The sequence below is a fragment of the Pleuronectes platessa genome, chromosome 3 (assembly GCF_947347685.1).
Source record: "Pleuronectes platessa chromosome 3, fPlePla1.1, whole genome shotgun sequence".
NCBI lineage: Eukaryota > Metazoa > Chordata > Actinopteri > Pleuronectiformes > Pleuronectidae > Pleuronectes > Pleuronectes platessa.
In genome coordinates this window covers 25,904,690-25,932,389 of record NC_070628.1, presented here as the reverse complement: position 1 = coordinate 25,932,389, position 27,700 = coordinate 25,904,690, and the positions used below count along the sequence as shown (strand labels likewise).

At 39.4% G+C, this 27,700-nt stretch overlaps 2 protein-coding genes across 2 annotated transcripts; both read right to left on the bottom strand.

The window, feature by feature from the left end:
- Positions 1-2: 2 nt before the first annotated feature.
- Positions 3-11,394, bottom strand: LOC128432867 (high affinity choline transporter 1). Its single transcript, XM_053417740.1, has 8 exons — positions 11,157-11,394; positions 10,054-10,167; positions 9,016-9,171; positions 8,765-8,913; positions 6,472-6,615; positions 2,932-3,085; positions 929-1,146; positions 3-751 (listed from the first exon to the last, which is right to left on the bottom strand). Exons 1-8 carry the CDS (start codon positions 11,338-11,340, stop codon positions 188-190), a joined length of 1,683 nt encoding a protein of 560 aa, XP_053273715.1. The 5' UTR covers positions 11,341-11,394; the 3' UTR covers positions 3-187.
- Positions 11,395-13,933: 2,539 nt separating this feature from the next.
- On the bottom strand, positions 13,934-25,215 carry LOC128432851 (multidrug and toxin extrusion protein 1). Its single transcript, XM_053417739.1, has 16 exons — positions 24,995-25,215; positions 20,553-20,654; positions 20,355-20,423; positions 20,005-20,153; positions 19,352-19,394; positions 19,051-19,095; positions 18,860-18,957; positions 18,553-18,650; positions 17,111-17,292; positions 16,923-17,031; positions 16,161-16,236; positions 15,768-15,837; positions 15,543-15,675; positions 15,342-15,436; positions 15,174-15,237; positions 13,934-14,823 (listed from the first exon to the last, which is right to left on the bottom strand). Exons 1-16 carry the CDS (start codon positions 25,184-25,186, stop codon positions 14,579-14,581), a joined length of 1,770 nt encoding a protein of 589 aa, XP_053273714.1. The 5' UTR covers positions 25,187-25,215; the 3' UTR covers positions 13,934-14,578.
- Between the last annotated feature and the right edge of the window lie 2,485 nt (positions 25,216-27,700).

The following is a 27,700-nucleotide window of genomic DNA, read 5'->3' as shown; positions in this document are numbered from 1 at the left end:
CCCCCCCCCCCCAGTAAAATGGTACAACCTCCAGAGAAAGAAAAGGAACTTAAGAATGTAAAATGTTTATCGAAACCTTAGGAACAACTAAGCAACTAACTTCAGCGACTTTAATTCATTTCTAAATATACAGTTATTAAGAAATAGAATGCTGGCAATCAACTTAAGAAATGGGGGGGGGGGGGGGTTATCTCCCATTCAGCAAAATTGGTTGTAAGACAACTCCATTAATTTCGTTGTCACACTCATCATCACTTCCAGCTTCTTCTTGGAGATTCTGAGTGACAGCTTGCACTGATGATACAGGAGTGTTACATTTTACCTTAAAAATGTCCCAACTTTCAGGCAACAGGCTGTGGTTGAACATGAACAAAGAAAGCACAGAAAAGACCAAGATAGTTAACAGGGTGCACAGCATTGAGAATGTTCTGACCGGTAACATTTGGACATAGATGCCATCTTCCAGAGTGCAACCAGGAAGATGAAGAACAACAGGGAGACCTACAGTGTTCTCTCCCACCAGAATCCTTACAATCAGCCCTGTAACATAACCCACTGCGGCGCCATAAGCATTTGTGACTTCAAAGAAGAGCACGCAGACCAGATGGGGGAATATAAGGGTGTAGGAAATGTCTGCTCCAAGAATCCAGAGGACCAGGGTGCTGTTGGTGAAGAATGTTAAAGCTGTCCCAACCACACCCACAACAACCACTGTGATCCGAATCACCCATTGCATCTCATAGTCTGAAGCCTGGAGACAAGAGGAGACACTCTATTATTCATTCAATCACATGTGCTTTCAAAAATGCTTTTATGTGATCAGTCTTTTAGTTTTCAATGAACGACAAGGTCAAGGACAGCCCGAGGTCACATCTTTAGAGACACACTGTGCAACAGAGCGGCCAACATCAACATCTTTACTCCTCACCTGTTGGCGCAGGATGTTCTTGTAGATGTTTGTTGCGAAAACCGAAGTTGCGGATAACAGGGCTGAGTCTGTTGACGACATGACAGCAGCAGCCACAGCTCCAATTCCAATGATGGAGATGTAGGATGGAGTGAGAAATTGAAGAGTCAGGGGAAGGATAAATGTGTGCTCACCACGAGTGTATGGAGATGGAGAGCCATACTGTGTCAGGTTCCAGTCTGGACAAGAGAATCAACCGTCAACATTTTGTAAAGATTTCCTCAGCAGAATATTATTTCAGTACAGCACTCTAACAGAAATTACTTAGCCAATAAAGTAATTATAATCATTTTATGTTATCACAATAGGATTATAGGATTACTACTGTAGTTTTATACTTGTAATACATGTTTTGGCCCACTAGGGGCAATAGAAGACGCTGTAAAAACAACAATTATATACTGGGACCTAAATTAAGTTGTTATGGCAAATGTAAGAATTATTTTTACATCCATCCAGCAGAAACATGGCATCATTGTATTTCATTCAGTTATAATTTTGATTATATTATATTTAAACTTGTGAGGTAAAACATCAGTTGTAAAACATCTCTCTCTCTCTGCCAACAGGGTAGAGCACAGCAAGTTTATCAGTGAAACAGCTGCTAATAGTGGTTGTTAATGAGAGGACTGAAAGTGAAACCACATTAGAGGAGGAACAAAACTGGGTTCATCCCCTTGAGCAGTCGCTTCAACACTATTTCACCCACTGTTTAAATGTTGATAGTTCTTTGACTTAAAGCAAGTAACTTGAGAATTGTGCGCTTCGTTTCTTAAAAGTCACAGGCTGCAGCCGCCAATCAATCATCAAAAACACAGACCACTAAAGGACAACATAAAATAACATAAAAAAGATAATCAAAAGATTTTTGGTTCAGCTCTGAATCAAAATTGAATCGGGGTTTCCTGTCTGACCCTTACAGCATCCTTTCATCAAGATCTATGGAAGTCTGTTCAGTTGTTTCTTTGTCATCTTGCTAACAAGCAAATGTACATCGGTGAAAACATAATCTCCTTGGCCAAAGTAACTGCAGATCCAGACATGCATTAGAGTTTAAATATAATTTTAAATTGTTTTGAAACTATTACAGTGCGGTTTAAAAATCTTCAGACTTGAACAAAAAAGGCCTGCCTTCCCTTACCCCACAGACAGAGCACATGTGGCTTACTATGAGAAAATCCTTGACAACGTTTTCAGTACCTGAATGTTGTTACAAATGTTATATACAAAGGAAGAGAAGAAGAAGAAACGGTTTTGTATTTATATAGCGCTTTTCTAATCTTGATGACCACTCAAAGCGCTTTACAGTACAGTTTTACATTCACCCATTCACACACACATTCATACAGTGCATTTAATCACAGCACTTTGTTTTTCTATGGGGGCCATTCAGAGTTCAGCATCTTGCCCAAGGACACTTTGGCATGCAGATGGGTCAGACTGGGGATCAAACCGCTGACCTTCAGGTTGGAGAGCGACCACTCTACCCCTCAGCCACAGCCGCCCAAGAAGAAGAAGAAGAAGACGACCTCTTCCACCCTCACCTGGACACTAGGTGTCCCTGTTCTTCCTTCCCCAGATCTGTAGGGGGAGTGGACGTCAGCAACAATCAGAGCACATCTCGGCCAGGTGTGCTCTGCCCTTTAAAAGGCCTGGCAGATTCGTCTCGCGCTCTCTCTCTTTTGCGCTACCTATGGGACAAGGTTGGCTCTCCCGGACGCCAGCACCCTTCTCTGTTTTGTTTTTGGAGACTTTGGTCGTTGCTTATAATTTATTCTGTTAAATAAATATCCTGAAATAGTAACAGTTCACCCGTGTCGTCTCCCTCCTTGTCACAGTCGTGAGCCGGGCTGTGACAAGCAGAAGAAGAAAAGCCTCTATGGGGCTGCTTCAGATACATAGGGGAATAGGGGATATAGGAGAAAAAGAGAAGGATGATTGAACAAATGTCTAACAACTCCAACCTGTGGAGGCAGCGACAGCCCCAATCAAGACAGGGGGGATTCCCAGTATGGCGATGATGAGGGCAGCAGCGTAGCAGGTAAACTGGGCCGTACGTGATGAGGAGGAAGACAGCATCCTCTGGTGGAAGCACTGAAATGAAACACTGCCAAGACCCTAGAAGCAGAGGGAGAGGAGGAAGCTGCACGATGAGGATGTGGAAAGATGAAATGAAAAGAAAGACTGAGGAGATTGATCTGTCACATTGAAGAAGAAACAAGACTGTAAAGATTTCTACCACTGCTCTGATGTATACTATTTGCAAAGAACAGTAAATACAGGCTCATATCAACATGTTAGCCAACTAATGCTAAGCTAACATTACCTTTTGATTGTACAGTAATAATCAGTGTTGCCTTTTCTCTCCTCCACTCCTACGTCAGGTCAAACATGATGACAAATCAGTTTCTATTGTTATGCTCTACAATCTGCTAATGTTATAGCAGATAAATAGTAACATTGCTATTAAACAATGTATCATCTGATTTTTATTATAACACTTGCAGGAGTTTACTGTCGTTGAGCAGGGGCTAATCTAAAATTGTAGGATATTATTATTGAAAAAAAATATATATAATATACTGTATATAACAGTAACTAATGATCATTTTCATTATGGATGAAAATGCTGATTATTTTCACCATTAATTGATTGGTTTCAAAATGTCCAAACCTCAAAATTACAAAACACAAAAAACTTTAAAAAACATTAAAATGATTAAGAGTAAAATCAGTCTGCGCAATAATCTTTAAAAAATTTTTAATTAAATAACATTTTTATTAATCCGACGCTATTATCCAAAGCGTCTGTCAATAACTGCATTCAGCCATGAGGGTACAAACCAACAAGTACAACAAGAATCAAGAAAAGTACAATTTTCTTCAAGAAACCCAAATAACTAAATCTTGCTCCTACAAATAGTTTTAAAAAAAGCTTTAAAGATCTCTCTAAATACAACGCAGTTACAGTATGTAAGTTTTACTGAGCAACAGCGCCCTCTGCAGCGCCACCTGGGGATGAACTCTATTGGACTTGAAGGACTTTCATGTAGCGCAAACACAAAGTCTATAAATCAAAGTCTATAAACCCTGTCGTCCCACTGAACTGAACTGGCTATTTCTCAAGAATGTGAAGATCTGCATGTATTTGATGGGATATATATCGGTGGGAGGAGGCCAGAGTACCTGATAACAACTCCATATCGAAAGACTGCAGCCTCTCCCACCACACCACCAGGTTGCCCTTATGATAATCCAGTAGTAAGAGCCAACGTGTTCAATATTACCACTATTTAATTTTGAACCACCGTTTGTCCTTCGGGTGTCACTGTGCCACTGTCACTGGCTCAGGTTTAAATGTGGGAGGAAGTGATAATTATCAGGTGCTTGACCCTGAAGGGCAAATTTTTTTTTAACCTCTTTGACACTGAATTGTTTGTTGTGCTGCACTATGAGTTTTTGGATCGATGAAATGGACTTTATACACAAGTGCTTAGTGAGAGAGAGAGATTTAAATTTACTTTTATACTGCTAACCAAGGAACAGGTAACTCCAGGGTTAGCCACCTCAATAGCTGCAGTGTCAGACTCAGCTCCTTTAACACAGGTACTTTTACTTTTGGTACTTTTAGTATATTTTATGCTTATATATGAGAGGTTTAGACCACAGAGAGCATATAAATACTATGATAATGATATGTCTGCTTTGGGAATACTTCTTTCAACACTAACTTTAGCCAGCTAAAATGTTTCAGTCTTAATCCTGTTAGATCTTGTGTCTCTGCTCCTATATCTGCCTTGAAGACCACCCACCTGCTCTCTAACAATCACCCACCTGCTTTTGCTCTTTGGTCCGGTTTGCTTGTTTAGACTACTCCCACATTGACAGCTGTAAGACTGCCAACTCTGCACTGGTTGCAGTAAACAAGACTCTCTGTGTTTGTCTATGCCTTGGCTCAAGCTCTGATGAGCAATTACAGCTACAGTTGTAACTGCAGAGGTCGGAAAATAGGCCCAGTCGACCTGGATGATTTAAATAGCAAATTCCCTTTCAAATGTCTTCTACATATTCAGGGTGGCACTGTGGCCCATGGGTTAAGACGCAAACCATTAACTGCAGCATTTCAGGTATAATGACTCAAATAAAGTCACATACGGTTTTATCTTGTATTTAATTACCTGCATATATTAAATTTGATTTGCTTTGTACAATTGCTCAGTTTCCAGACTATTTTACTCATCACCTGCTCTTAGTTATACACTTGGGCCTTAAGTTTGTACACTTGTCGATATATTCACAGTCTGTTTGCTTGACAGTCTTAGTTCTCCTTGCCATTATTTACTTCTAAGTTGTTTGCTACTATATGACCTCTGCCTGTTTTATTTTTTATTTTTTATAAATTCATGTTAAAGAAAGTGAAAGCCTGATTCTTCCTTGTGTACTGTTTTGTCGTCTTTCCACTTGCTGCTTGCTTTGTTTGCTTCGCTGATTGAATACATTTTTTAGTCCTGGCCATCACCTCTGGTTCAAATTCAACCAGGGGACTTGCATCTCCTCACAGCTGGCATGGCCTGCATATGACAACAAGTATATTTAAATCCATGCAACAACTCGGTAACAGGGAGATTTTATCCCTTTCCAAAGATCCATGGCTATCTTATTTCAATTGTATTTTATAAGTAGTAGTAGGCATATATTCATGATTTTGGCGAATGAAAACAGAATCTGCACAGATTTTGTTCTGAGATGTCAGAATTTTGTTAAATGTAAACATAGACCATACAGAGTGAGGACATTTTTGCCAGTCCTCACCAACTGAGAGGATGAGGGTTAAGACCTGGTTTTAGGGTTAGGCATTTAGTTCTGGGGGTTATAGTTAGGGTAATGGGCTGCCAAATGCATTACGTGTGTCCTCACTAAGATAGAAGTACAAGAATGTGTGTGTATATATGTTTGTGTGTGCGTGTGTGTTTGTCACAAGAATGCACACAGTGAAATTAGTATCTACCAATCTGCCTGCCCTCTGAGGACGCTTAAAACTTAATCAATGTTTTTAACGGCCAGCAGCAGCCGCAGATGGTCAGTCTGACTGACGGTCAATTTATTTCTGTTTGAGAGAGAGCGAGACACCACAGTTGGTCAAAGAGCGCTGCACACAGCTCTACAAAGAAGCCACCTCACAAAATACAAAGCTAGTGATTATTGATGTCCTGTAAAAAACATTTTGGTTCATTTTGAATCTGTAGGGAGAGAAATATTTTAATATTGTGCCCCAGTGTTGTATATACAATGTGTGTGTGAAGGCTATCTGTTGCCCCTCTGATGCTTTTCATTTTAAACTGAACCTTCTGTGATATCACACCAATGCAGGCCCTGACAGTCGGTATTTCTGTCCAGTAGATGTCATCTGAGCTTGGTGATGGAACCAGAAAGAATAAATTTACTTGCAAAAGAAGAGTGAGGTCCTGTAAGTCAATGTATGCTATTGATGATTCAATATTTACCAGCAGTAGGAAGTCATCAATCCACTTCCAGACTTTGTCGTGTTCCAGAGAGCCAACCCAGGGTTCTTGAAATGTGTTGTTGATAGCAGTCTGGAAAATGTTTGCTGATGTGGGGTTGACCAGGAGGAAGGGGATGCACAGCCACTGCAAACAGATACTGACATTTGAATTATCCTTTTCGCTGATAGGTTATTTGTGTTCATGTATGTCTCCATACTTCTCATTGTTGTTCTCCAAAAATTTTTTTGCCTACTTGCCCTTCAACAGTCGACAGTGGAGACAGAAAATAGGTTAAAATGCTGGAGCCACAAACACACAACATAAAGGTTGTGATTTGGAATCAAGTCAGGGTCTTAACGATTATATTGTATATTTCTTATGGAGACTTTCCAGGATACAGGTAATTGTTCTAGTTGTTTGTGATGTGTGCTTCCAGTAAATGTACACTTGTATCAAACTTGGCCTCTTACATCATCAAATCTATATCAAAATAATTTGGCTGCTTCCGTTTCAGACTGTGTATTTTATCCTGCTTTCCTGAGAGTCAATTCTGCGTTAGACCTCCATTTCTTTTAGTAAATGAAGACTTGTTCAATTCAAACTTGAGACTGGGTGGATATTTTTGCTCATTACTCAGATTAAAAGGTCCAAATAGACAATTATAAGAGCTAAAATAAAATAAAAGCTTATGGTTTTACTAAACTGCAAGGAATAATTAGGCCATTACTGGGATCAAAATGAAATAACAAAAGTTAAGGGTTGGGACTAACTCCTAAACCATTTTTCAATTTCTTCCTTTCCTTCATATAATTCATATAATTATTAAATATTTATTATAATCATGGCCAAAATATCCTCCTTAAAAGAAAGAAGGTTATTTGAAAGAGTTAAAGGGTCAGGGTTAAATAACGGTTAGTGAATAAACTGTAACCCTAACTCTGTGAGAAAAAACACTGACTGACTGTTGCTTTGAAACGTTGGTTCCATGTAAATATTTATTTATTCATTCGGGATATTCAAATGCCAGTTCACGGCACTTAACTGGAGCAAGGTCATGGAACTGGTCAGCTAGTTGTTTCAAGGGTTTGACAAGCTCCTCCTCCATCTCATCTGTGAATATTCTCTTTACCTCAGCTACTGCACCCCAGGCTACTGATTTTACTTTCCCTTTCTCTTTTTTCTTTATGAATCTTTTGAGGGTTGTCTTATCAATATTTCTATCCCTTCCAGCTTTTCTTAAGGACTTCTTTCCTTGCATGACCTCAGCGGCTAAACTCTCGATCTCTGCGAGGGGTGTTTGGCCCCAGGTTGTATTCCTGGTGTAGTTTTTTGGCATTATGGCTTTTCTACAATGTTTATGACATTAAAAATAAAACATATATAATGTAATATAACACTAAAGTATGTTTAAGACTAAACTTAACTTGTGCTTCATGGTGGCGTAAAGTGAGACTCTGTCCCACTTTACCCCACAGAATTTGTCCCGATTTGCCCCGAAGCCACAATTTTAGAAAAATCTCTTATCAATTCAGGCTAATCTTCAGCTAGCATCAATCACATGGTTTTATATGTTGGAAGTTCATCAACATGTATGATATAAGTTTTTCTACCTGAATCAATTTGTTTTGACACAACAGTTGATTAAGTTCAAAGCAAGAAAATTTACATTTTTGTGAAAAAACATACTTTCCACAGCCCCAGAACAAACTTCTTCTTCATGGCAAGGGGGGAATGGGAGGGGCTTTTAAACATAATAGTCACATGACCACAAATGTGTTCCGTTGCCTAGATACAGGGGGTATCTCACATCACCCGATGTTTCACATTACCCTGCTCTCCCCTACCGGAGCGGGTCCCACCGCTCCGGTACCAGACCCGCTCGTATAATAAATGACCATTTCAAATCACCCAAACTGTCATGATTCATTATTTTAATGCAGGAATTTCATGCAGGAATTTCTCTTCTTCTCTCCTCCTCCTCCCCCCCGTTGAAATGAACGAATGACTGATCTTGCAAACGTTTCTCGAGATCTCGCAAAACTTTCTCGGGATCTCGCAAAAGTCCGTGCTTTTTTTTTTTTTTTCACCCATCATTTTTTTTTCCCGTGTCCCCTGGGGGGCTCCGTACGAAACCAATAGAAAACTTCTTATGGATTTTTGATGGCACTGCTAACATATACATCTACACATACATCTTCTTAAAATACATTGAGCTTTTAAGAAGGCGTTTAACCGTGCATAGCTGTAGAAAATGTGTAAGTTAAAAATAAACATGTGCTGAATTGTAACTCACCAAACCGACAAAAACCAGAGAGAGCTGGATGATGTCGGTGTAGGCCACTGAATAGAGGCCTCCTAACAAAGTATAGATGATGGCCACAGACGATGAGATCCAAACAGTGTAAACATAGGGCAGGTCTAGTATCACACTCATAGTTGCTCCTGTTAAAAAAGAAAAACACAAACACAGATATACAAATATCAATGCTTTACCTTCATTGACATGATGGAATTGTGCATATTGTATGTATAATGTATGATTACCTAAACCGAGCAGAGTGCAAGACACCCACAGCACATCCACCAGCAGAGCAGGCAGTACTAGAGCCCCACTCAGTAATCTGCCATACTTTATCTGGAAAGGGTCCATCATGGTGACATACTTCTTGTCCCTCATTGGCTTGGCAAAGAAAAGACCACCTTTGAAGTGGATGAGATATGAACTATTATTTTTAAGGAGATACCCGAATACATTTTACATTGCATAGTTTCGTAAAGTTTTGTTGAATTCTTTTGATTCAATGTGCACTATATACTGAACGTTTTTGAAACAGTCAAGCACACCAAAATAAATTCTTAACTGACAATGCCAAGTGTTGTTTTGTTAATGTAGTTGTTTAATAAATAATGGTTTAGAACTATTTAAAAGACAAAGACTAACAACATCTAAAAAGCTAATGTCTGATCCTGTAGAATCAGTGTTTCTCATTAACTTTCTAGACTGTGGTGGCCTGCCATATTCTAATTTGTCCTGCTACAGTACCATAATGAATCAAATATATGCTCTCAACGTGGTGTTTTGCTCTGTTGCGGAATTGTGTAGCTGTGTGCGGCGCTAGTGTCTTTTATGTGCGGCGTGCTCGCTTGCTATGGTCCATTAGGTTTATACCAACCACAGTGCTCAGACACTCAGAACCCACAGTTTCAGCTGCAGTAGTCCTCAAACCCACAAGTAGTATGCAATGCAGTTCTTTCTCTCACATGAGAAGTAATCTCTCTTTTTTGTCAGAATACATGTCAAACGTAATCTGATGTGTGTATGAGAGTGGCTGTTCTGTGCTAGCAAGTGCAGCCATGCTACTGCCATAGATTTAATAGATTATCTGAAAACACACTGCCAAAAGCGAAAGAATTTCATGGAAATCAGTGCAGTTGGTTTTGCCCAGTCCTGCTGACTAATGACTGCAGGTGAAAACATAAGATCATGATGGAGGTAATGAGTAAATGGTCTGTAAACAACATGCTGTTTGTGTCTGGTATCTAGATCACCGCGGCCTGCTGTCTTCATGGTGTATGCCTTACCTATTATGAAAGACACAGAGTATTGTATCGGCATTAGAGCCCATATCAAGCCCATTTTAGGACTGTACACTGCCTCAGCAATCCCCAGGATAAATCCACCTCCAACCCATGTAGCTGCCAAAAAAGAAAAACGCAACACACACACACACACATAGACATACACACCCACACACGCACGCACACACACATACACACAGTTGGGTAAATATTGATCAGGCTAGATATAGACCTTTGATAGTCAAGCTGCCACAAACTGGAAAATCTAATTTACTGTTACTATTATTCATGTTATTTTTATAATTGTTTTGGCTGATAAGACTACAGATCTCAAGTCTTGAAATAAATGACTGAATGGCTGTTTTAAAAGGGCAAATCAGTCATAAAGGTCTTCTCTAGAAATCAATCCTTTACTGAGTTTCGTCACACAGCCAGCAGATCAGCTACATCCTGAATATCCATCCATCACTTGAATCACAAAACTACAGCCCACCATTTGCGTAAAATATAATCGTACAATTAGATTGGTAAAGCGGATCTGCTTCCCAAGACATTGTCTGGCCATGATGAAATGAACAGTGTCTCCAGGTATACTGAATGCCCTTTTCCTGTGACTCTGCAGCCTGGCTCCCCTGGCTCCCTTTCTCCTTAAATGAAAATACATATATTTTAAGGCTGTGTTCAATGCAAATACACAATGCTTTTCCTTTCTGATTTAACCTGCACTCTGTTGACCTGATCAACAATAAACAATTTCGGATTTAAAAATTATCTGGTTAAATCAGCAGCTTTACAAGCCAAGATCACAAATGTGCTTGCTGACATAACATTATATTTAACAAGGTATTCATTTGCTTTTGTTTCTACTGTTTTTAATTTTTTAAGGATGACAAGATGATAACAAGACCTGAACTACCTGGGTATGTCAAGGTTAAATAAACAAGGAATAAAAATAATTAATTAAAACCAGTAAACATTTTTCAAACGAAAAATAACAAGGTTGTCACCTGATCTCACACAAAATATTCAGCAAGATACAACAATTTATGCTTTACCTGCTATCAGCTTGGCTAAGATTATCTTCTCTGTCCCACTGATCAACTTACCAGTCATGGTGAAAATCCCAACCAGCAAGCCGATATTCCTGCCCCCAAGAAGCACCACTTCTGTCCTGTCTCCATTGCAATTCCTCTCTGCCACCCTGGCCTTTCGAGCGGCCCACATCCCTGTGCCCAGAATAATGATGTAGAAGAACAGCACTGCAACCACACCGGGAATGTTCAGAGCCATGGTGGTCTGCCACTGTGGAGCACACTGACAGGTAGGTCAACTGAATGGCAAACAAATACTGATACTGCAGGGTTAAGTTATCTAGAGTTCACAATGGATGACATATTGTTGATGTTGTTCAACTTAACATAAAGTTAGATAGACAGATAGATAGATTAGTTTATTCATCCCCGAAGGGAAATTAAGTCGTCATAGCAGCCGGTACATTTGAATACAATAAAATACAATACAATAGAATAAAATAAAAAATATTGAGGTAGAAAGAATAAAAAACAGAAACACAAGATAAATAGGTAGATAAGGTGCAGTGGCAGATGATGGTAATAGTACTGATGATATGATGGTAATGTTATTGTTAGACAGTATATTAAAAATAGTACAGTATATATAGTATATAATATAACATAATATATATTTATATATGATAGTAATTATACCAATATAATAGCAGAATATAGTAATAATGGCAGCAACAGTATATATAATAATAATAGTAAATATAATAATAATAATAATAATAATAATAACATGTACACATGTATAAATATGTGTATATAGACTTAAATATACAAAGAATATACAAAGAGTATGATATAATATATGATATATAGTACGGGTATAAATATAAGTATTTGACGATACAATAGATAATATAATATACTATGAGTGTAAGAATATGTAGACAGAGTGTGCAAAAGACAGTATTATTGTATAAAATGATATATAGTATCAATATGGTTTATATTAACGCATATCACATATGATGTGGAGTAAGTGTTCCAGTATATGGAGCGTAGTGTTGTACAGGGTACACAGTGCAAGGAGACAGGTATATTTAGTGCAGTTCTCTGATGGTGGCTCTGACAGAGGTAGATGAGTTGTACAGTCTTATTGCGGTTGGGAGGAACGATTTCCTGTATCGTTCCTTAGAGCAGCAGGGTTGAATGAGTCTGTGGCTGAAGCTGCTCCTTAGCCTGTCCAGTGTTTTGTGGAGGGGGTGAGAGGGATTGTCCATGATTGCCAGCAGTTTTGCCAGCATCCTGTCCTCCACCACCTCCTCCAGGGTGACAAGCTTAGAGCCAACCATGGACTCTGCCTTCCTAATGAGTTTTTTCTGTTTGTTGGAATCCTTAGCCTTGATGCCCGCACCCCAGGACACCACAGCAAAGAAGATGGTGCTCGCCACAACAGACTTATAGAACATCTGCAGCATCTTGTTGCAGACATTGAAGGACCTGAGCCTCCTCAGGAAGTAAAGCCGGCTCAGGCCCTTCTTGTAGACGGCCTCTGTGTTGGTGGACCAGTCCAGTTTATTGTCCAGTGTGACATCCAGGTACTTGTATGCAGGGACCACCATTCAACTTCTTGTTTTAAAACATTTTTTTTTTTCTGCCCTGGAAAAAGTCTCTGCACAGCCCTGTTGACAGATGACAAATACTTTGTCAAAAAGGGGTCGGTTGTCTAGTTTGTGTCCGTTGAGGGGTTCTTCAAGGACAAAAACACTATCTAGCTTGGAAGTGGAATGGCCTCACAACACATCACAATATGACGAGTAAACAAAACTTGTTAAACCAGGTTAAACCTGAGGGTCACTTATTCTCAATAATCCTAAAATCAGGCTCAATGTCTAACAAATGCAACACAGTGCAAACACAACTGCCTATTTCCACTGGTTGTATTGTGTGCCGTTCTCATAGCACCACCAGTTGGTGGAGTTATAATATTACAGAGGAGAGAATAATCATAACTTCAAAAGCCTAACAATTTAAGCAGCATCATTCAATGCACAACTAAGGTGACTTTCTTAAAATGTCGTTTTTAGTCGCGGACTCAATATGAAATCCGCCCTTAAAGTGAACCTGCAGGTCTAATTTATTCTGTATGAGAACATTATGAAAGCCTGAAAGGAGAGATCCTCATATTTAAAAATAAATAAATGTCAAACCTTTGAGACTCTCATAGGACAAGGTGCGACATCCTCGGTCAAACTACCCAAAAAAACATTGCAGGTTGAAAAAACTCAGAAACCTAAGAGAGAGCCACATGTGAGGGATCCCTTCCCCAAGTGCAATAGATGCCACGTTTATCTGAACGCATCAACAAAATAACAGTTTTTACAACATTGATGTTACTTCTCTAACATGATGCCTTTGTGTGATAGAGAAGTGTGTCAATGTTTTACAAATATACATACAACACATTAACATCAATCACTTAACTGTTTATTTATTTATTTATATTGATGATGATGAGAACATAACTCATTAGAGAAAACTTTCAGTGTAATGCTAACATACCATCTTCGGCAATAGTAAATTAACTGTTTATTGATTTCAGTCTTTGTTATTTGGCAATAAAATTCAAAAAAAATTCTGAGATGTGGATGTATTTATAAAAATGAATGTATTAACAGAACCCGAATGCAATTAATGTCCATTCTAAACACAAGAAAGGGATTCAGGTTCAGATTGTAAATTTGAAGGACAGCAATATCATCCAAATGTTCTCCATATCCATATCGACTGACTAAAACAAAGGTCACCAAGAGGTGAATATTCCCCCTGAAAAAAACAAAATATCAAAAGGCAACAGATTTAGATTGATATTGTTTTATTTCAGAAACCATTTGGTGACAAAAAAGGGTTACAAAGTTACTTTTGAACAATCGACTATTTGATCAGTGATACTGAGTCTTATACATTGTGAAAGCATTCACACCATTTTTCTTACATTTTGTTTTGGTGCAGCCTATACGCCTCGTTTATCTAAATTCAATATACCATTTAGTCTTAATTCAGCTCCCTCCCATTCATCTTGAAATAGGAGATGTTGGAATATGGAATGGAGTCCACCTGTCGTGAGTTTAGATTGGATATGATCTAGAAAGGAACGCATTACAGAGACTATGAGGTCGAAGGAGCTGTCTACAGAGCTCAGATACAGGAATGTGCTGAGGCACAGATCTGCAAAGGCTAAACAAATTATACTACCTTCAAGGTTACCAAGAGAAAAATGGCCTCCACAATTCTCAACTGAAGACACTTTTGGGACCATCACAGCTCTTCCCAGAAACTTCCAGAAGAACTGTCACTGCAACTCTGGGCTTTATGCCAGTGTCCACATGACACCATTTCATACTATAATGTCATTCAGTGTTAAAATAAGTGTTTTACTGAACTTTACGCTAACAAACCTGGCAGCCATTATTCTGATTGCCACCCTTGCATCATCCAAGGATTCATTTTAGCAGCTTATTGAGGAAGTAGCTGGCGATGATTCCAACGATGAGGATGACAACCATAACTATCAGTGCCAGTCCCCGACGTAACACCAGTTGTGTTACTGAGAGAACATTTCCCACTGTCGTAGTTGTGTATCTGCTCTGGTTTGGATCATGCGCCTCCTCGTGTGGGTTGCCCTCTTCAGTACTCTCACAACTTGACTCAATGGTGCTGACCACCTGGGCCTGGTTGGGATTTGGGTCTGTAGATTTGAGGAGAAACATAAAGTATTAACACTTACACTACAAATACAATAGATGTTTCAGATGAGGCTGTATGTGAGAACCCCCAGTCTGAGTGAGAGCCTCCAGACTTTCTACAGAGTTTCTCCAGACAAAGGAGCCCATGTGAGAACACAGCAGGAGATTCTATGCAGAATTCACCACCAGCCAGTGGGCACACTGATGATGATTCTCACAGGCAACAGATGCAAAAAGAATACAAATATCTCATAATGAGTCTGCGGTGATAAAATATTTCTGTATGTTCTGAACGTATCCGAGCAGAGATTCTTCAACTGCGTTGTTCATGTGTGAACGGGATGTTATTTACCTTTGTTTTCTATCGGCACAATGTTGTTTTCTTCTTTAATCTGGACTCCTGCTCTCACAAGAGCCTGATCATAGAAATATTATTAAAAACAGTTAAAGGCATGTTTCAAGTAAAAATTAAGCCTATTGCCAATTTAACCCTGATTGGTCAAGGGATGTAGGTACACACCTCTTCAGCAGCCCTCTTCCAATCAAGTTTGTACAAAAACATGATAAAGAAACTTGATTGGATCACCACACAAATGGTAGTTCCAGTCCATAGTCCTATTGCAGAAATGAAAGATGTTTCAATGGCTTTCCTGAATGTTTCTTGACAAACAGGAGGCAAAGGTAAGTTATAATTTGCTGGTCATTATTGGTCTTTTCTCACCTACAATCCCCATTTTTGCTGCAAACATAAGGGACACACCAATGGGGAAGCCAATGAAGTAGTATCCCACAAGGTTACACAGAGCACCAACCAATGGTTTACCTACTCCTCTAAGAACTCCTCCAGCCACACCCTGTGAAAATCCAACAGATCTGGTCAAAAACATTATGTTTGTCTGGATCAGATCTGAAAGGCATGAAATTGTAGTTTGAAGCTGTTTCTCACCGCAGTGGCATCAAAAATATGCATGAAACAAAATATAATCATGACGTCAGCAACCCTCTGTAAAATGTCTCTGAAAAAACATGCAAATAGAGATTAGATGTGGTCCAATGCAGCTTAAAAGTGTGCTTACGTAATCATTTGAATAATGTTTATAATCAGGTTTGTTAGGGTTAACTGTACTGGAACTTACTGGGCAACATATGATTTCTAAGCAGTGTTGTCTTTGGCATCACAAATATGGACTACAACATCTCTAAGTCATGCTCATGACGACATTAGTTAATGTATGACAGTCTGAACAGCAAGGTGAGACAGGCAGATAAAACAGACTAGATAACTGAGCTGTTCTGTCTGTTCATGGAAGTAAAGAGTTGTTTGAAAGATGTTACTCACTGTTCTGAGGTGAAAATGTATCCAACGAGATGTCTGGCGATGCTGAGACTACCTCCAATAATACATGCAATGAAGACTGTAACAAGAGAAAGACACCAAAAAGTAAAATACTGTATATTGTTAAAAATGTTCCTCAAGAATGATTACTATATTTAAATCAGTGTAGATATTAAAATGAAAGGAAGGAAGTGAGGACAAGAACCAAGGCACTTTTACTACGAGGTAACAGTGTTTTGGTCCCCTGTACATTCTAGAACCGATTTTAAAATCCTCCTCATTATCAATAAAGCCTGTGATGGTGTGGCAGCATCATACCTTACAGAGTTCATGATTCCTAGAGTCCTGAAACCATCTTCTAGTTTTTCTAGTACAATACATCTCGATGTGTAATGTGAATTGTGTTAAGATCTCTTCACATGCAAGCACCCCAACCACCAAATAGGTTAATTTGTTTGGTTGGCTTGTTTTGATTTGGTTTGGTTTGGAATGGTTTAGTTTGGCTTGGCTTGGTATGGTTTGGAATAGTTTGGTTTGATTTGGAATGGTTTAGTTTGGTATGGTTTGGTTTGGTTTGGAATAGTTTGGTTTGGAATGGTTTGGTCTGGTTTGAAATTGCTTGGTTTTGTTTGGTTTGGTATGGAATGGTTTGGCTTGGTTTGAAAGGGTTTGGTATGGTTATGTTTGCAATGGTTTTGTTTGGTTTGGCCTGTAATGGTTTGTTCTGTTTTAGTTTGGTTTGGTTTGGAATGGTTTGTTTCTTACATGCACAGATGATGGGGAGTTTGGATGATAACTTGGCCTGTTCTATGTTTCCTGCACCAAGCGCGTTTCCCACTCGAACACTGGCAGCCGCAGAGAATCCCAATGGGAACTGAGGAAAAACAGAGAAGTAAAACTCCAAAGTATATTCAAACTTCTACTTGGAGCAGAGAATCAGCATCAATAATTACCATGTAAGCTAAAACAGCTAGCTCATATGCTATCGACTGAGCTCCCAGCTCAGTGTCACTAATCAATCCGGCCAGGAATCCTCCCAGCTCAAACATCCACCACTCCAGACACAGCATGAGCATACTGGGAATGGCCAACTGCATGAAGGGTCCCCACTCCTGCAAACAGTCCAGTGACCAACCTGTGAGTCACAGGTCCACAGGTTAAATATGGTAATAACCTTTTTATTTCATCTCATTTTTTTATTTCATGTTAGAGGCAGCACAGCCAAATGCTGAGCGATTTATACTTCATTATTTGAAATTATTAGCACTAGTGCAGTGCCTGTTTCACACACCTGACAGTCAGACAAATAGACACACAGACACACACACACAAACAAAGAGTCAGACAGACAAGTACACGCAGTCGGATAAATACACAGACATACAGTCAGACAGACACACACCTACAAACACACATAAGCAGTCAAACAGACACACACACACTGACAGTTAGATAGATACACAGACATACAGTCAGACAGAAAGACACAGACAGTCACAAATACTCACACACACACAAACAGAGTCAGACACACACGCACACACAAAGAGTGAGACACACACACAGAGATAGACACAGACACTCAGATAGAAAGTAAGACACAGTCAGACATTGTGTCATTATATTGAATGCGTATTTTAGGGCTTAAAGTTTAATAGAGAAGGTTAAAAGTGCTCACTTAATAAATTACTAGTCAAGCAAATGTTAACTTCAAGTTAGAAAAAAAAAACTGGATTACTGTTTGACGAGCAAATAATCAGTTGTCATATACAACAGTCTTCTGAGAAGCCCTAACTCTGAGCAGCTATATCAGCTACAGGGGTTCTTTTTATTTATTTATTTAAGTGCATATTTGAAGACCATATTGCTACTTGAGATTTTGAAATGCGAGCATGGTCAACGTCCATTCAGCTGGTTATGGAATTGTGACAGTGCTACGTCACTAATGCCTGAATATGAGAGCACAAATCTGAGAGCAGGACTTTCGTGAGTGCACAGGAGCAGCTTGAGTGTGAGAAGAAGGACTCCATGTGAAGTACAGCAACAACATATAATCTGAGTGAAGAACAGGTTGGAGCAGGAGCAGAGGAAGTCTGTATATGAGCAACAGCGATTTGAGGGCGGCAGGCTTTTGACATTAAAAAATCTGAACATGAATGAAGAAATAATGAAACACTCTGGAATAAAGATCTGAGAGAAACTCCAGTCATCACTGTGACCTGTTCTCTACAAAGTATTACACAGTTATTACCTTGTCAAACATTACATAGAGGAATGTCTATAATGTACAACTATTGTCGTCACAGTCCACGCACTTGAACGATGAAAGAGGATGAGATTAGTAGACAGAGTAGGATGAAGAGTCAACCATATAAAGAGAAAGAACAGATCATACCTCCCCACGTGGCCTTGTGCAGACCCCTCCCGCAGATGTAAATGTATAAAAACACAGCCAACAAATACTGAGAGATGGCATTGGCAGCTGCAGATCCACTTAGAGAAAAAGAAACAGACAAGTAAAGAGAAATTAAAAACTGTCAAAGCATTGGTTTCTCACAGATATGTAGCATTGAATTGGACTGTGCCATTACTAGTACTATTCAGTGTTGATGGACTTATAACATTACTAAAGATCCATCATTAAGTATTATAAGCAGAAATGCCTCATTTTCTTTGGAGATCGCAAATGTAAAGAAACTTACGCAACACCCATATTCAGAAGAAAGAGGAAAATGTAGTTGATGACAGCATTGAAGATATTAACAACCACTCCAGTTATAACCTGAGGCCATATAATTCCCTGTAAAGCACAACACAAGCTTGGCTCAATATTCATTTGATGGACTGAAAGAAGTGTGTCAAGAAAGTTTTTGAATGTGACAGAAAGTGTCACCTGATTTTGAAGATACCTCCCTTGTAGCTGGTACATAAACGCTGCCTGCAGAAGGAAAACATGAAATCACAACAGTTATTTTGGCCCAGGCAAAGAGAAACGTTTGGGCATGAGAGTTTTGTTGAGCAATAAGACTAGAGCTGTGTGTCAAATCGATGTACACAGTACACTCACTGGCTTATTTTATACATTTCCATTGGATGGAGTTCAATGTTTTTTTTTCAAGGATTTCAAATGATTTTTAAGATATTTTGGTCTGAATCAATTTGATCCATCTATGTCTAGAATGTACCACACCCACCGGTAGAGCAGGCATGAAGATCTTCACATACATCTGTGACAGGCTTTATGTAGAAAAACAAACAGAACAAATTATGTTAAATGTGAAACTGCATGTGTGACTAACATTGATGATTATACATCAAGTATGAGGTTATAAACCATAAGAATTCAGCTTTTTGGCAGATGTCAACTTTGAGCCAACGGACAAGACAGTTTGCCTTAAATTAATACTTCAGTCCCTGAAATCATATACACATACTTATCATGAAATGTCGAGCACCCACAGAATCAGCAGCTCACTGAAACCTGCTTTTCTTTTTTAAAGATGCTGTATCCGATGCTTTTTATGTTATCAGTGGAGCAAGTAAAAAGACCTGGCGCTAAATACAATTTAATATTCTCTGTATCTGTTCAATGTACAACTAAGGAAATATTTGTTTACCATATCAATTAACAATGCATTAGGTCAGTGTTGTATGTTACAGCTCGTTTCTGCTGCTCTCGTGTGGCTTAGTCAGTCAAGTGCAAGTAATCCTCAGCCCATAGTCGCATTCGCTCTTTAAGATTTCTTAAAGTGTAGATTGTTAGTCTAAAAAAGAATCCCCAACCAGCCGTGTCAGTGAAAAAGAAGCTGAAAGCATGTGTTGTTCAGGGGATTGAATAATGACTGACCTGGCGACCTCTGGGCTTTGTCTGACAGCAAGGAGGAGAGGTTCAGTGTTGATGAGGATGGCCCAGCAAGGGAAACAGGCCAACAGCAGAATCAAAATCCCCCTTTGGAGAATCACACCCACTCGCTTCAAGTTACCGCTCCCATACGTCTGCATACAGGTAGACACAGACACTTTAAAGCACTGAAGGAAAACACACAATCATGCCAATAACCAAGGGTATGAGCTGACTCGATACAAAAGCTCATTGTTAAGCTGTTTTAAAGGAGACCCCAGGATAACCTGGGAACCCAGCAGTACTGGTTGGGTTTGACTTGGTTAGATAGCAACAACCTCTGGTGAGGACAGTACCTGAGATATTAGGGTATCACAAGTTAACGACAAACCACTTCCAATGGACACACCACTGACATTAACCACCTGCAAATGACAACAAAACATAATTTAGGGAAAAAGACAAAAACACAAACAGTAAACAATTATCCTGGATTCCAGGGTTAAACACAGTTTTTGACGAAGCAGAACTTAAGAACATGTTTGTCTCCTCACCGCAATTGCTAATGCTACTCCTGCAAGCTCAGTTTTCCCCATGTGACCGCAAAACACTGTGCTGACGAAACTGATCATGAAAACCATCAACTGGGAAATGACCTGGAAGACAAAAACAGACATGATACCCTTTGTTCATTTTCTTATGAATTTAAATACCAGATACAATCATAGAAAAAAAAACATCAACATGACACGTCATAGACATTTTCAAGAACAGTAAGTAAAGCCCTGAGAATAATCCTCCAAATATATCACACATATTTAAGAGAATATGCAGCATTTTAGATACAATATGTAATAATATGACTCTCATTCTTAATAACCAACTCAGTAGGTCACCTATGCAGAGCAGTCAGTTTAGTGGAGGCGCGAGACCCTAAGCGTCTGGAGGTTGGTCGGGCTGCTTTGGCAGGTTCACCTTCAGAAACTTTGCTACGAGTTTTACTTCCTGTAGAGAGTCCAGTTTGATCGTCTTCTCGGCGCTCTGCCAGGGCCGTGACCGACTCTGGCAGGGCCGATCCGAGGACCTCACTAAACCATCCAATGACGGGCAACAAAGGGCAGGGACTTAATTAATGCGAGCACATTCCCCATCCCTATTCCCCTTAGAATTACCCAGGTGCTCATGCAGGAGCTCGGTTCAGTTCACTCTATTATTCGGTCTGAAATTTGGCAGCAAAACGAGACTGTGTCCAGTGATTTTTCTTCTTCTTCTCTGTACTAGCACTGTGCAGGCTGTTAACAAAAGAGAAAATAAGGGGCATTGTGTATCATTCCTGCTACTGATGAAAGGTCCATGTTTAGTGATATTAACAGACTTTTTTAGTGGTTATACTGTGGTCTATTATGGCTTTGGTTTTGTATTTATACAGTACAGTTTTACATTCACCCATTCACACACACATTCATACAGTGCATCTATTCGCAGCGCAAGGATGACCACTCTACCCCTCAGCCACAGCTGTCTACCTGTCTACCATTTGAACGTCAGCATCTGGTGTTCCAAATTTGTAAAATTATACATTATATGTATATTGTTGTTATAATTTTTCAGTCAGTTGACATAAATCCTGGAGAGAACAATTTTGGGTTGCTTTGTGTCTGTCTGGGCTTACCATAAAAAGCACTTGGCATTTTTTTATTTTGGTACTTGTACTTTTACTTTTGATACTTAAGTACATTTCAAAACCAGACACTTTTGATACTTAAGTACATTTAATATTTGCTACGTCATTTTCTGATGGGTGACTTTTACTTTTACCGGTGTCCCTTTCAGGTAAGATATTTGTACTTTTACTCAAGTATGTCTTTCAAGTACTTTATACACCACTGATCAGCGGCTAGTAACTGGCAGCCTCTTGTCAACAAAATCAATCCCACCAAATAAATGTGATATATTGATTATTTTATCTGACCATATCGGACTGACACAGATATTCCTGAGTGTTGCATGTCCTGATCCCTATCATGGCAAGATGTGTTGAACATTTTTTATTACTTTGTGTGTCCACGTGGCGCTGGAGAGCCCGTACCAGAAACACACCAAACATGCATGACATAGCGAAAAAAATCTTACTCCACTTACAAGGGAACATTTAATCATCACTTACTCATATGATATTTTGAACTGAACATATTAGCTTACTATGTTTGTTTTGCTTGAACAGATTTGAATCAAGACCTCAGACGATCATGTGATGACTTACATCAGTTCTGGATCATGTGTGGAGAATATTACATTTTCATATTTACGTGGGTGTGTCCAGAGGCAACTATGAGGTTGTGTCACTTTAACTGATGCTGCTGCAAATAATTGTGGGACGGCATTTTTGCCTTTCCTTTCATAAAGAATGGTCCAGTGTTTCCTGTTATGAAAGTTTTCTGGAAGCTGGTGAAAGGATAACTCAGGCAGCAGCTGATGTCTAATGCAGAATGTTTTAATGTAGACTTGATTATTACATTAGATGTCATTTAGCTGACGCTTTTGTCCAAAGCGACTACATTTTTAATACACTCAGTATGTATGAGGGGCCATTTAGGGGTTCAGTATCTTGCCAAGGACACTTTGGAATGCAGATGGAGAAGAGTGGGGATTGAACCGGCAACCTTCATGTTGGAGAACACCCACTCTACCCCCTTGGCCACACCGCTCCCTGATGATCACTTGACGCATCAAGGAGATCAAAAGGTGAAACAATATACAAACGCTAACAGAGTAACATGAGCTATTGTCACCCCCCAAGTCTGAAGACGTCTCCCACAGCATCCCAGTACATCTTCCTCTACTTGCGTCACACATTCTAACAGCACATCCATGAATGGCTAGAATTGCTGTCACTCTTTATGTTACATGTAGGTGTTCACATTCTATTGAATAGTTAAGTCTAAATATGCATTCCTAAATCACGTTGTGTCCTTACATCTTGACACTGGTAAATAAGTAAAAGAGTTAAAGATGGTGCCTCTCTGTCTGGAGCATCTGAGTTAGATATGAAAGTCAATGAGCGTAGACACTACAATGTACTGTTGGTTGGTCCTTTATCTATAACCTGACCTTGGGTACTGCTTGGAGAGAGAAGGGACTATCTGTTGAATTTAGACAGGCACTATTGTCTTGTAAATATATAATGTAATAAACATTATATATATAATATATAGTGACATATACATGTTAACATACCTATGCTAAAGGAGAAAAGTGAGGAAGCATTGAAGCTACTTTACTTGTCCTTTAGAGAGTTCAAACAGCTCTTATTATGGCGGTCGCTGAAATACTTCCGGGTCATTTCACTCAGTTAGGAAGTTTTCTTAAGTAAAGTTGACTTTCCAAACACAGACTAAATCTACAACATTGGACGCTTGGAACAGATTGAACAATAGACGTTTGAGTTACATCTTCCTTTTTTATGGTAAAGCATGACATTTTCACCCACCAGGGCAACAGTGTTCAGCGAAGTCTCAAACGCTTTACGATTTTGCATCAGAAGGTCTTTAGATTAAACTGATCCAATATGATGTCACAGTGGACATTTTTTAACTTATTTGCATGTATGGTTAAATAAAATATAGAAAGAAGAAAGTGAAGATAGTATTTTGCCCTACACATTATTACACATAATTTAGCAATCAGATATGAAACTGGTACATTTGGCACAGATGTTCAATTAGACTCACAGATTAACCGGTTAGATTTGGGGGGTCAAAGTTCAAGGTCTTGTGACCTCATATGTTTTGGCCTTTTAACCGTAGGGGATTTCTTCAAATTTGACCAGTCTTCACTTGGCGAAGGTAAAGGTCATGGTAACGTCATATGAGACCGGGAAACAAATTTATGTTCTAGTTATTCACAGAAGACATAAATGACAAATAAAAAAATATAAAGATAGGTGTTCATAGTTAAATTAATTCTGGGACTCTTGAATAGAGGTCATGTTGTCAGGAGCACCAGGGCCTTTCTACTCTAATGGGTGAAAAGTCCCCTGTGAAGATGACCTTTTTCTTTGTCAAGTCATCCTCCCTTAATCACTAACTAACACAAACACAATGTTTCAGACAATGCAACATGAGAACCGTCCCAAAAATGTCAACTTACGCGGTATTCACAAAAGTCCTGCGCAGGAAATGTGAAGAAATGTCTCCAGAAATCCTTTTTATACATGAACAAAACAATGGGAGATTCTCTGCTCAGACGCATTAACCACAACAGCAAATCCTCTACAGGATTCAGGTGAAGCAGCAGGCGGAGGAAGGATTTAACGTATTAATTCTGCTGGGGAGATCACATGTTTTTACTTACAGCACATCTGTGAAGTATAGGGGGCCAGATGGAGAAAGTGTGCTGAAACTCGTGCTGAGTCTCTCTCTCGGGCATTTGTGTTCACTCTCTTTTAAAATCCACTGTTCTGGGCTACTGCACTGACCCCTTCACTGACACAAGCTAGAACACAGACCCTCATTTGACAAGTATGAAATTCAGGACCAAAGCAGTCGAACATTCTGCCAGTGTGTAACATGTGTATGAAAATATAGTGAGATTAAATGATTACCCTTTTACAAGGGACCCCCTGCAAGTCCTCAAGGACCCTTGGGGATTCCAGGACCCCACTGGGATGAACCCTCCACTAATATCGACAGTACAGGTAGAAACCCACTGCGGAATATACTCCTCCTCAACATGAGACCAGCAGAATCTGAAGTTCTGGTGAAAAACTCACATAGACGAGCATTGTTATCATTTTGATATGTATTGTATTGTTCTTATTATATATTTTATCGTATTGATGTGGATTTAGAAGATTTTCTCTCTTTGCAGTTATAGTTTATTTTATGAGGCACCCTGTTACTCTTATTATTATTATTATCATGATCATGATTATTCCTATGATGATTCTTATTATAACAGCGAATACACAAGGAGGAGCATGCTTCTTCAGTCTTACCACTGGTCCCGCTAGTTTGCAGAGTTGAACCAGCTCATGTCGGTACTCCGGTGTGATGAAGCCGCGCAGGCGCTTAGGGCAGGAGCCCCATGCTTCACCGGATCCTTCCACATGCGCCTTCACGTTGCCTTCTTGTAAATCTTCCTCCACCTTTCCAGTGTTTTTCACATGCGTCGGGGCAGTCGTGTCCATAATTTAACAAAGCTCCAGTGTTGGCTGCACTCATCATAACCACCGGTTATATGAAAGGAGTCAGTAGTGTGGTGGGAGGAGTCAGGGGAGGGGCTGGGGTGCGTTCTCTGAGCCAATCATGCTGCAGTGTCATGAAGAACACATGGTGCTGCATTCACTGTCTTTAGACTTGTCGTGGGCAGTATACAACTCTGTGTAGTTTTTATGACTGCAGCCATCCACTTGCGTGTGAGGGTATAATAACCTGTGCGTGTTTCTGATGTTCAAGGAAAACTGGACCAGACTGAGCCAGCAGAGCAGTTACAGTGGCACAGACAGATTTTCTGACAAAGAGAAAGTAGTAGGAGTACGATCTCCTCATCATCAGTAAAAGATAAAAACAGTCAACAAGATAAAATTATCGGTCGGTTTTATATTTTCATAACAGATTTACAGTTTACTCTACTAATAGATGCTAGCGATATCAATATTTAAAAGAATAACCATATTTAAAACGTTTATGAGAGAAGACTGTCAAGTCAAACATCTGTATTATCCTCGATGGGCCATTCACTGTACAGCCAGCAGTCAGAGCACATCAAAAACAATCAATAACTCCAATGTTAATAAATACAAAATATAAATCTCAAAGGCAAATTTGAAATGCCAATGGCAACAGGGACAAATTTGTTTTAAACTTTTCTTCAAGGTGCAACCATCTTTTATATTCAGGGATACTTTAATAACATATATATTTTGAATACATTGTTTACAATAAGTCATGGAAGTGTTTATATTGGAAACTGTAGCTTTATTTCTGGAAGACATACAAATCCAACCAATTTCCACTACAGCAAATAACAGGACGTGTGGTTTTGTTCATTGTCATTTGATCCTCTCTGCTCCATAGGTCAAAGGTTAAATTCATGAATGAATAGTTCTGTTAATACAGAATGGCCTGAGAAAGGTTGGGACCCTAGAGGCGGGGGAATTTGCTCCTAACCTATAGTTTTTCCATAACCTTACATTTTAAATAGGTTTTGGATGACGCGCTCCATGTACCCATACCTTCCCCCACTCGCTCGCTCAGAGCGACACACGCAGTGAGATCAGAGTTCTTTCACGTTAAGCAGCTGGTCGGTGACTTTGTAGAAGAACAGTGAAACACAGAGTTTCTCTGGTCACAGCTGCTCAGTGATCAGCTGAATCATGATCCGAGCAGCAGCTGCAGGTGGTTTATACCGAGCTGGAGTTTCTGTGTCCTCCTCCACTGTGCTCTCACTTGAACTAATAAACACTCATCACCAGTTATCAGGACCTGATCAGTTCATGAAGTAAATTGGTGTTTGTTTGATTCGCTCCAGAGTTTATGAGGCTGCATTTAAACATCATGAAAATGACTCGTCAACCTATTGTGCTCAGTGCAACACGAGACGTGACGCTCAGTCAGGACTCAGTGTTCAAGTGAGCAGAGCGACACGCAGACATGATCCGACACCATCGATTCATATCCAAACACATGACCGTAGGTTTGACATCTAAATCATCCCAATAAAAAATTTACAATGAACGGGAACTGGTTCATTTTCATCTGCATGAACTGAACTTCAACCATCCTATATTTTCAAAAAAAGAAAAGAAAAGAAAAGGCTCCAATTGTTTACGATAAAGTCTATTATCGAGTGTGCTAAAAAAAAAAAAATGCAATAAATAACATCATCCTATGTTTGCTCACTGGCATAGCAAAAAGATAGCCATTTTAATTATGGTGTGGTATGTTTTAGTTGGATTTTATTTTTCAATCTTAATAATTCTATCATTTGGACTTTAAAACAAATGTTAAATGTATATATCTGCTTAGAAATGATGATTAACTGTTGACAGCCCCACTCTCTCATTGCTTTATTTACTACTTTAAAAATCATAAGAAAAGGACGTCAAATACTATTGAATTGTATTTGTTTACCAGGTTAGTTTACACATGAGACAAAAATTAAATCAATAGAATCCCTCGAGATATCAATGAAAAACACTTTTATTATAAATAAATTATAGTTTGGAAAAACATAATTTATTGAGTTCTGAAAGTTTCAAAGAATTCATATAGGCTTGCTATTGTTGTATGAGCTTGCACCATTACCTTTAAATGAATTCGATCATCAGAGGTCCGACAGTGTAGATAGCTCATAGGTGAACCACATTAAACAAACTGGTGTCAATAAAGCAGTGTAAATAGAGGACTGGTGGAGACAAGCTTGATGAGGGAAGTGTGAAAGGTGGGGTGTATCTTGAGGGCGGATAGAAGCTTGAAGCGAACAGTGACTGGGTTGACAACCTTCTCTAACATAGTAGGGCCCAACAAATCGGGGGACCAACTTGCATGACTCCACCTAGAGTGGAAGGTCCCGGGAGGACAGCCATACCTCCCAGAAGGCTTCACGAAGGAGGGACGATGGATTCTGGGGAATAACTGTGGGTCGCATGTATCGTCTGTCAGGAGAAGGCATCAGGTTTCAGGTTGCGGGAACTGGGTCT